Source organism: Poeciliopsis prolifica, unplaced genomic scaffold (assembly GCF_027474105.1).
Source record: "Poeciliopsis prolifica strain line A6 unplaced genomic scaffold, Auburn_PproV2 SCAFFOLD011, whole genome shotgun sequence".
In the NCBI taxonomy this organism is placed as follows: domain Eukaryota; kingdom Metazoa; phylum Chordata; class Actinopteri; order Cyprinodontiformes; family Poeciliidae; genus Poeciliopsis; species Poeciliopsis prolifica.
Genome location: NW_026562386.1, coordinates 8,124,245 through 8,135,408, shown reverse-complemented (window position 1 = coordinate 8,135,408; position 11,164 = coordinate 8,124,245). Strand labels below are relative to the sequence as shown.

The 11,164-nt window shown below is 37.4% G+C and overlaps 1 protein-coding gene across 2 annotated transcripts in view; it reads right to left on the bottom strand.

The window, feature by feature from the left end:
* Positions 1-936: 936 nt before the first annotated feature.
* Positions 937-11,164, bottom strand: part of LOC129364104 (synaptosomal-associated protein 25-A-like) — a 32,880-nt gene continuing 22,652 nt past the window's right edge. Inside the window, exons 5-8 of one of the 2 annotated variants that reach the window (XM_055036541.1) lie at positions 7,314-7,431; positions 3,822-3,941; positions 2,804-2,948; positions 937-2,236 (exon numbers count right to left, since the gene is read on the bottom strand). In XM_055036541.1, coding sequence (XP_054892516.1) covers positions 2,168-2,236; positions 2,804-2,948; positions 3,822-3,941; positions 7,314-7,431 — 452 coding nt within the window. In that variant the 3' untranslated portion in view covers positions 937-2,167. Of the gene's footprint in view, positions 2,237-2,803; positions 2,949-3,821; positions 3,942-6,969; positions 7,088-7,313; positions 7,432-11,164 lie in introns of both variants that reach the window. The other variant, XM_055036540.1, reaches the window with a different exon arrangement.

Sequence of the window (11,164 nt, the reverse complement as noted above, 5' to 3'; positions counted from 1 at the left end):
GGAATAAAGTATAAGGCAATCTTCCACCATTTTGTATTTACATGTACTGACAAGCTTGCAATGGGACTGGTATTACATGTAACTAAGTTATAGTCCATCAGCCCCATGTGTGGGAGAGAGTGTTTCAGTTCTTAGTGACGTGGTGTACTCTAATCCTCCCTAAGCCCAGAGCAGCACTGTGGATGTCCATTAGTGTAATGTGCTGCTACTCATCTTTCCTTCTTTGTCTCTTTGTTAACCTTACTTCTGTTTTTTCCTTTGCATCCGAATTTGACACAAATCTAATTTCTCATTTTCCTGTGGAGAGCGAGTAGAGTAAGAATTAAAAAGCTGGTAAAATAAGTATCAATTCGAAGTTTTTCTAATGAGGCCATTTGTGTAAATTTTATACCACATGGCAACAGCAATCCAAGTAGTTCACACTCAAAATGATAAAAACAAATTAGTCTATAATTTTCAATTTGAATAAGTGTTGAACTCATTTTGAACTCATTGTTGAACTCATTTAAAGTTCAACACTTTAAATGAGTGTTGAACACACAAACTGCTAAAAAAATTAGAGAAAATCTGTCAGTATTTAGAAAGCATTCCTGTTGCTATATGCATATCAGTAACACATGCTTTCATATTACCTGGTGGTCTATAAAAAGTTGTCATTTTACAAGTATTGCACAGATTGATGCCATTTGTACATTTTCTGATCTATGTCATATTCTGACATATGTGAATTTAAGTTTCTGAAACAATTTCGTTTTGATTATATTTTAATATACGAAAGCTCGCAAATCTTCACAAGTTAATTAGGATACTGCCAAGCAATGAATGTGAATAAGATCCATTGACTCAATTCCTTTAGTTCTGTGTCTGGGCTTCACATTATAACCTTGCAGCTCTTTTGCTCAGGTACAATGTAACAAAACAGACAGAAAAACTGGATTTGGTCCTACAGTTTAGATAGTTTTATTGGCATTTAACAAGGTACATATTATTTTACAGTGATGATCACAGTCTGGAAAGGTAAGGAGACACAAAACTGAGTGGCACTATTGCAAACAGATATAAGCTCCTTCTCTGTTTATTCTTCAAGATGTAGCACACTGTTGCCAAGTTAGGATGTTTTCTTGGATAAATGAATTATTTCATGCTTTGAGAAGCTGAAAACATGCATAATGCACTTAATGCTCTATTGCTTTGGTTGTGGAATGGGTCTTTAGTTTATGCAAAGATGTTGCTGACACTTTTTGAAATGTGCCATATACTTGGACTCACTGCTGTAGATCTTTGTTACAACCTAATATTTGCTCCCCAATAATGCTGTGCAGACCACAAACAAGTGCAACTGTTACTTATCTCATTTCAAAATGAGCCTTATGATAGAAATATGTATTTTTGATTGATTTTAATGCATTAACAGATAATTCAAACTTTGCTTTTGTGTAGTGAGATTAGGTCCCTGAGGAAAATGTTTGCAGTGTAACATCTGTGGCATTAAATTGTTATAATACTGTTCCGATAATAAGATTGGTAATTCAATGTCATACATATCAGAGACAGTCACATTGGAGACAAAATTCATGTTCTATTATGTAACTATTAAGTTTTGAGCAGATTCACATGTAGATATATTTATACAGTGCTCAGTGTTTACTGTTTATACAGCCGTAGCATATAGCATAAAATATCCTATCTGACAATACGCAGTGCATCTGAGGCAGACAATACTATACCAAGTCTGGGACGGGATAATGTGGAAATAAGGTTTACAGACAGTTTATTTTACACAAAGACTTTTAAAAAAAAGTAATGAAGAGAAGATGATGAGAGATCAGGGGCACAGAAGCCAGTAGAGATGGACTATGTACAGCATGGATAAGACTGGAGTGGATGAAGCCTAACTAAACTATTTATTAGCAAAATCCAAAAAGTGATGTCACAGAGCAACATTGACAAGAAGGTCAGGGATTGGATGGAGTGTTAGGTAGGTGTAGGGGTAAGAGGAGGGGAGGGAAGCAATGTATGATATGTGTATGTGTGCAAACTTCTACCAGTATCACAATTAAAGCATGACTGTGCAGCGCCTGCTGTCGGCATTTGGTGTTGGGGGCAGGGCTGGGTTTGGTTGGGGTCACTGGGGTTTAACAGGGATGAGAGCACTTTAAGCTGCCATTTAGCCACTGCCCAGCATCTTTGTAGCTCGCTGGTTGGCCTCATCAATCCTGGTCTTGTTGGAATCAGCCTGAAAGAGAAAAGCAGCAGCTTTTACAGACTTCAGGATGTTTAGGTAAGACAGAAATATAAACAAGAGGTATGTGGAAGGGTTATTTCAGTGAAAGTATTATAAATCGGAACGTAAACAGATCAGATATTCCCAGGGCAGTATGTAAATCAGATTTGGTCCATTAGTGAATAAATCTGCTTGAAATCAGAACATAACCTTATGTTCATCCTGTAATCCACGCTAAACATAATTTAGCTAAATTGTACCTTGTAGAATAAAGTTTTTTCTTTGTTTTACTGATATTTATTGGTGCAAAAGTAATTATTAATGTTTTAACCTGTGACAGTGATATATATTTGTAGAAAAATTTCTATTTTGTCACTCTATTTTATAAGAATAGCAATGTTCTTTTCTTTTGTAATACTTTTACATGGAAACTGATTTGTTTCAGTCAGTTAGTTTATAATTAAAAAAAAAAAAAAAAAAAAAAAAACAGTAACAGGTTAAAATGTATCTGATTATTTCAAATAACCAGATGCCTGATTATTTGAAATAATAAGGTAATGATATGAATGAATGCAATACCTTCTCCATGATCCTTTCAATCTGGCGGTTCTGCGTGTCGATCTCCTGACCCATGTCTAAGGCCATGTGACGCAGGTTGCCAATGATCCCGCCCACTTGTTCCAGGTTTTCGTCCATCTCATTCTCCCGGGCGTCATCTGTTACCCTGCAGAATACAAATTATTGTGGCTTGTTGGTTTGGACCTAAAACATGAGCTACAAGCTGCTAAAAGAAATGTTAAACCATATTTGTAGAAATTTAAAAGGGCAGTGTCATGCATTTTTCAGGCACAGAGTGCCATTTTATGACATTTATTATAATTGAAGTCAGCAATAGTTCCTTCAGTTATTATAAAAATGCTGAATTGAATATGATTTGAAAGAAAATTGACTTCATAATTTGATGTCTCGAAACTGACCTGTTTCTTTAAGAAAATTCAGCTCTTTCTTTGTTTTATCACATCGGTCCTCTATTAACCCTTTAATAAGATTTTTACCAACATTTCACTGAAAAGCAACTTGAAAAATGAATTCAGCAGATGTGCAGTTCCATCAGGTGGTTCCCAATTGCTGCTGCCGATAGTTTGAAGGAGCTGAGTGGGGAAGCGGTAGGGTTGCTCTGTCGTTTTGGCTTCGCGGAGGAGCCTCATAATCAAAGACATCGCTCAGTCTGGGGGACCGAGTGCTGCTGAATGGTTGCCAGAGGAGATTTAAGGCTTTCTCAGACATGTATTAAAGAATAAAAGCAACACTTCAGATATGTTTTGATGAGACATAAGACTGCCTCTAAGGTTTTGCAATACATCTTGCAACTTTCTTTTGATGTACTTACAAGAAATACAGGATGCCTGATACATTGTGGAGAAGAAAGAGTAACTCCAAGAGACAAAATTATAAACCAGCATGAAAAAGCAAATCAATGTATGTTAAGTACCTACATTTATAAATAAACAGCGACACATGTTCAAATCTGTATATCTTGAGTATGAACGAATCTGGAAACAAGACACATACACACATTTACAGAATGTATGTATACCTGCGGATGAAGCCCCCACTGATGGCCATCTGTTCACGTTCATCTACAACTCGAGCCCCTGGCTGGCTGTTCACCACTCCGTCTTGGTTTGATCCCCAGGCCTGGCCCCCGCCCTTAATCCTACCACAGACACATTTCAGTCAGGGCCATGGGAGGCATCAAAAAGCTAGAAATGTTGATGAACGTGTGTGGTGAAAGTCTGTATGTTAACTGGTTAGTAAAAGTGAATGTGCACATCTTTATAGGTCCACATGTATTGTTTGCTCACTGAAATGTGAAACGCTAATGTGCATGCATGTTTTCCTCTATGAAAACATATATGTGCATATATGTTTAGAATGTAAAATGGCATGAAACTAGTCATTCTAACAGAAGCAGCACGACAAGCACATATGATACACATTCGTTACATGCATATGCAATATGTTGATGAATAATTGATCCAACATGCAGATCAATTGAACGTAAAAAGCTGAAGTGCTGCTTACATTCAGAAAGAATTTCAAACACAAAAACAATTAACACAGAGAACACAACACACACACACAAACATGAAAACCTGTAGAGTGGACATGCAGAGACTTGGTACACAGTGGGAATCAGACAGGTGCTGTAGCTATCAAAGAAAGCTGAGCTGTTAGGTCCATGTGGCAAAAATCCCCACAAAACGAAAGAAAAATTTTATAACATTATCATTCTGATTAGAAGTGTCAGTAATTGCCTACTGAATAATTGTTGTCAGGAGTCTTCTCCATTATTGTGGAGGTCATAACAGCTACATTTGCTGTTTTTTTGGTGTTGTTTTTTTTTATCAACTGTGACCTATAATTACCAACATGTTGCCTTGTTACCAACATTTCACCTTTCGAATTAAATTACTGAAAAAAAATATTTTCACTGATTTTCTGAATTATCTAGCAGTTTTTGTTAGTGTTGGTTTTTCACACCTATCAGGTGATCCAGTTAGACTGTTAACAAGAAAAGAAAATGACGTCTCATGCTGTTTCACCCAATGCTTTCAATTAATATGTCTTAAATGAAACATGAGTCTACAACCACAAGACTATATAGCAAGTGGGTAATGGAAGAAAAGGACCAAAGAGCTATAGAATATACAAGATCTTAAACCAAAACAGTAACATGTGGAAGCTGAATCAAAGTGGATCAAGTAAAGAGATGAAACCTGAAAACAAATAAAAAATTATGTGCCAGTTGTTGACAAAAACTACAACTCCTTTACACTGATCCCTACAGTCCTAAATGGGAAGATCAGTTATTGACTGCCAGCATCCAGTCCAGCCCAGTTTTGGAGAAAAAGATGATCAATTGTCAAAATATCAACTGTGGGATTAAATACCAAAAATTTTAATTACACATTTTGTTTATACACATAAGAAAACAATAAAAAAAGATAAACATTGAACCATTAGTCCAGTGCACTGGAGAATATGTTTTTTTGTACTGTCAAAGCACCAAACAATACATTTAATTTCTGTTACGTCCAAGATGTCATGGTAGTACCACATAGCTCAGAAGGAGATAACTTGCTGAAAACAAGGGATAACAGATAGCATCTAATTATATGTAAAGTTTCTGAAACAGTAGGCATCAGACCTTAGAAGAAGACATTAGAGAAATTTGGTCGAATGGAGACACCCTATAAAAAATGATTTAAAAAAATCATCAAGCAGTGTCAAAAGCTGCTATGTCTTATTTCTCTCTCTTATTTCCTTCCTTTTTTGTAGGTCACTTGTGTTTTCTATAGCTCTGAGACAGAACATTAAATAAAGCACATGCATAGGTACACAGGTTTAAAGTGCACAGACATGACTCAATGGCCATAGTTTGGCTGTTGTGGGCCAGATGTACGGGACTCATTTAAGCTGTCAAACTACAGGTTTAACTTGAACATTTTGAGTTCAGATAACCTGTTAACTGAACTCTTGTGGAATATTACAATGTAAGAAAGTCTTGAGGAAGGAGACTGAGGCATCATGTACTCAAAGTTTATAATCTTGAATAAATATTACAGTATGGTTGCATAAATTTAACAGATCACCTTGGTCCAGTGTGTTCAATGTAATGTTAACTTGTTACCCAACTTGGACACTTAAATAAACTGAATCCCCATTCATTCATCATTGAATCATTTTCTATCATCTTTAAACAGAGATATTTATCTCAATCGATTTATTAGGATTTTGTCTTCATGACTCTGGCCCTTCAATATGAATATTAAAACAGTTTTTGATCATTTTTACAGTGCATACAGTACCAAAGTCCTGTAGAAAAACAGCATCTCCGTAAATCTGGACAAAAGAGATGTAATACCTTCTGCTCAACAGCTGTGCTGACGTTAGATTTGAGAAATTACAGTGGTTCAAAAACTTGTCTTTTCCAGTAGCCATTGTACAATGCATTAAACGGTAAAACCAAGCTATGGTTGCTAGCTAATGGCGCTCTCATTGTTAAGTTGATTGTGGCTTACAAAGTGGAAGGTTTTTAAAACTGCTCATTTTCCAGACACCAAAAATTATTAATTTACTGCCAAAAATGACTGGGTTGCTTTTAGAAGCAGCTTTTGAGCCCCTAATGGAATTTAAAAACATAAATTAGATTAGCGATCATTTGATTTTCAAATGGACACAGAATTATTATATTCAATGGATTTAGTTGAATTGTCGCTTGGTTAAGCCTACACATGATGATCAGGCATCAAGCTACTGGGTTAGGTGTAGGAGTGAAGGATGGACTTAAAAGGTGGGTTCATGCTGTGGTCGAGATCCTCGTTGATGCTGCTACCTGCTGGAAGGGAATTTTTCATCCATTGTGGAATGAAGGGCTTTTGATGGCAACCATCATGAAGACTGGAGGGCAAACACATCACTAAAAGAACACTTATGCACATGCAAGTAGTACATGCTGTATGCATGCAACAATCATTTGGTGATCTTAGTTTTAATTCAGACATGCACACGTGCTTGTGCATGCGGTGCTTGTACCTGTTCAGACAGTGTGTCGTTGTGACTTCAGGCCTGATTGCTCACAACACAAATTACCATGCTCTACACACCAGAAGCAGGCAGATGGATAGAAAGGCAGGTAGGCACTGGAACACATGCATTCGGGCGACACAGGCAGCACCTACTTGTTACAGGGACATGAACATAGACCACAGAACTGTCCTAGATTGTTCAAATTCTTTTCTGCATCCATCATGTCCTTATTGATTTGGTCCATCCCCTCCTCGATGCGCTCCAGTTGTTCTGATTAGCAACACATTGTCATTTATCCCATCACAAGAACGAAAGCACGTAAGAAGAGAAGAGAGGTGGAAAAAAAACGGAAAGGGGGATAGAGGGGGGAGGACAAAGGAGAAGAGACAAAAAAAAAGACATAGACTGTGACAAGAGAGACATCAGACATCACCACCACCACCACCACCACCAGCACTGGACAGGCAAGAGCTCGAGGCTCCTGGCCGGTACCTACTTTTTAACACATGGGCATATCAGACCACAGCACTGTCCTATATCTTTTAAATCTTTCTCGGCCTCCTTCAGGTCTGCGTTCACCTTGTTCATGCCCTCCTCCACACGATCAAGTTGTTCTGGTAAGGACAAAGGCATGAGAGCAGTGAAATGAAGCTGACTAGTTTGTGTTTAGTTGGCTCTCTATGCTACAGGGCAAGAGACTAAATGCAGATGGCAAAGCGGGCAGCAAGGACTGAGAGAACCTCATATTTACGCTTGTGCAGTGAATTGAAACTAGACGAACTCCAGCGGTATCGTCTTTCACTTTCCTTGCAACTTTGTCTCTTGGATTGTTTGAGATTGCATCAGCTTCTGTCTTCCATCCTACCTCCATCCCGAAGGACATTTTGATTTTCTCAGAGTATTTCATCTGAGTGGCAGCAGCCGAGTGCCTCATCCAGAACTGCATCTGAACATAAAGACGGTTATTCTGCCACTTCCACTGCTTCACTGCCTCTGCTCATCAAACATAGCTCCAGTAGAGGACAACAGAGTGAGAAATGAGGAGGAATTTATGACCGACCCAATGAAGTAAACCTTAACAGCTGAAGAGTGTGAAATAAGATCTCAGAGACATAAAAAAAAAATAGAGTATTTAACTGAGCGAAATGTAACAAATAGTTTCCTATATAAACTATGTTTGCAAAAGTATTCATACCACTTGAACTTCCGCCACAGCTGCAATCTCAGTTGCATTTTACTTGTTTTATATGCAACAGGCCACCACAATGTGATGCTTTATTGTGGGGTGGGAGAGAAATTATAAGGTTTTCAACATTTCTCACAAATAAAAATCAGAGAAGGGTGACTTTCGCATGCATACATCCTCTTTTAATCTTTCACCCTTATATAAAAGTACAATGGAGTCATCTGTCTGCAGAAATCACTTAATTAGCAAATATTGTCTACCTGTCTACAATTTAGTCTCAGCAGAGTTGTTTGGACATATTAGCGAAAAAATATCTTCATGATCACTGACACAACGGCTGTCAGTGATAAATTTGTGGAGAGGTTTAAAGCAGATTTAGGTTTTTAAACAGCATCCCAAGCTTGGAACATCTCAAGGAGCACTGCTTGACCTGTCATTCAAAACTATTAAAAGCATGGCACAAATGGAAACTTGACATCTCTCCACCTACACTGTCAAGCCGAGCAAGGAGGGTATTAATTAGAGAGTCATTTAAGAGACCAGTTACTCTGGAGAAGCTGAAGACATCCACTGCTCTTAACTAATGTGGTTGCACAAAAAATCAGGCACAACCTTATTATAAAATGGTCACGTCATCAGTTATTATTGAAATGAATATCTAATTAAGTTCAGTGATGGTGAAAACATGAGTTTTGCACTTCATAAATGGTCTTAATGGAACAGTGCTGATAAGAAAGAAATGGTTGTAAAAAAAAATCAGGAAAAATATCCCCCCTGAAGTTTGCTGCAAGTTATTTATTGGGCACAGCAAACAGGTAAAACAAGGAGCTCTGGGTTAAATTAAGACACAATTACACTACATTAAAAAGGCAATGAATAAAGTGAAGCTAAGGGTGCACTCCAGACTCCACCCTGAACATACTAAATCCATATTGAAACATGGTGTTGGCTGTATCATTCTTTGGAGATACTTTTCTGCAACAGGGACATGATGGGCACAATTTATGGAAAGATAGATGGAGGTAAATACTGTAGAGAAAACCTGTTGGAGGCTCCAAAAGATTGATCTCCAACAGAACAATGATTGTAAAAAGGTTCACGAGTCATGAGTACTTTTGCAATAAATTGTATGCATGTACCAGTAACAACAACATCGCTTTCTGAAAACGAATAAATGAAACCTGTCAATCAGTCAGAACAAGCACTTCCTCAGCTGTTCACACTCTACTCTCAGATATGATCTCTTTTTTTAGAGTCTATTATAATTACCATCAAGCAGAGGAGACCATTTGATCCTCAACAGAAATGAGGTTTGGGTACTGATTATGCCCCAAGTAATACAGGAAATATCATTTAGTTTCATTTCCACAGAAAAAAGAATAACTGTTCTTTGAATCTGGCCTTTGATGGAGACATTTACACTTCCCAAGTACCTAAGTTGCATATTTTAACTTGATCTACTGACTTGATAAATATAATAAATGCATTTACAGAGCAAGAAAAGCTATGTTTTCCTTGTATAAGTATTGATGTACACATTAAAACTTGTTACTGCACAATAATGAAACCAGAAAACGTTTTAAGGCTCTGAATACTTAGGCAAGGTTCAAAACATTGCCAACAGGAGAATAAAGTAAAAGCTAAAGTAAAGAGAATGGTGTAATAAAACTACTCCTAGATGTAATTTTTTCTCAAAAAGTGACTAAAGTATATATAACTAGTTACTATACACCTCCAAATAACAAAGAGAACAAAAATGAATATTTTTCTTATTCTCACCATAGACAGTAAATATAAACATTTAATAAAAGCAATAGTCTGGCTTGTAATTAGCAAGACAATATTATAAAGTTCATAAAAGCAGCTGTTTTTATTGGGCATCATTGCCGTTTGAGAAAATACGTAAAATTTGGAGTTACAGGACGATCTCTAAGCCAGAACCATAATCCATCAGCTGCCAGTCTTGTTGAAATATAGGCCATCGTGCATGTACGAGCCAAGCATGGAGGGGTTCATTAATGTCTGTGACACCTCCACCACAGGTAATAGATGACTGGAAGGAGTGACATATTTCCTCCTAAGTGTGAGCTTTATGTGTGCATACAGCCTTGTGTGTAAAGGGCAAAGGGATTAGTCACACCCCTGTTTAAAGCCAAGCAAGCCTGTATTAATGATGACATGCCTGGCAAGCTTTTAGAAGCTTTTTTTCATGCAGCAGGAAGTAAATAATGGGTCAAATCAGACATGACCTCTAACAGCCTCTGTCAAAGATGGGAGATTGGGAATAGTCACACCATTACTACAGACACAGTTACATAAAGATAAACATAAAACAAAAAATGATCCAACAAAGAGAAGTGCAGAGGTCGAAGAAAGAAAACAAACACTGAAAACAGCATGAAGTGGAGAAAAGACGAGGAAGATAGATTGAGAAGGAGATAGGAATCAGGTATAGGGGACATTAGCTTGGGGGCGGAGGAAATTAAGTCTGAGAATTGATTGGTGTCCTGTGATAACAGCGGTTAGCTGCGCACTGTAGCAGCAGTTCCTCAGAGAGGCAGGAAAACATGCGAGAGGAGGATAACAGGCTATCTGTTGTTTTGACAGGCCAATTAGGTTACTCTGTCAGGGAGACAGCAAAAAGCAAACACCCTGCAAACATATATGTCTTTCATATATTGGTATGACTCTTAGAAAGAAATGTACTCTTCCTATTCAAGTCTTTAAACATCCATATGTTCATTTCAAAGTTAAGTCATTTTCTCGGTGTTTGTCACAATTTTTCTGTAATGCAAACCTCTATCGTTTGCTGTCTAATGCAAAGGTTTTAGAATGAAACAGGACTTTGCATTGTTCGGTAGTAACATGCTGTAAAAACAGCCACAATTAATAGTATTGTTCTTCACATAGCCAAAACAATAATGTTTCATTCCTGACAAAAATATTTTACTTTTGAGATGCGTCAAGAAAGCATTAAATCTCCTTTTTTTTTAAAATTTGTTCAACATTCATCCCATAGCATTACTCTCTGACTGACTGTCCATGTGTCCTTTAAGCCTGAAGTGCAGGGAGTTGACATTGAAACATTTATCATCAGTTTTTGTGACAAACTATCCACAGCGGATCACTTTGCTCTCTTCAGCAAACAGATAGATTACTTT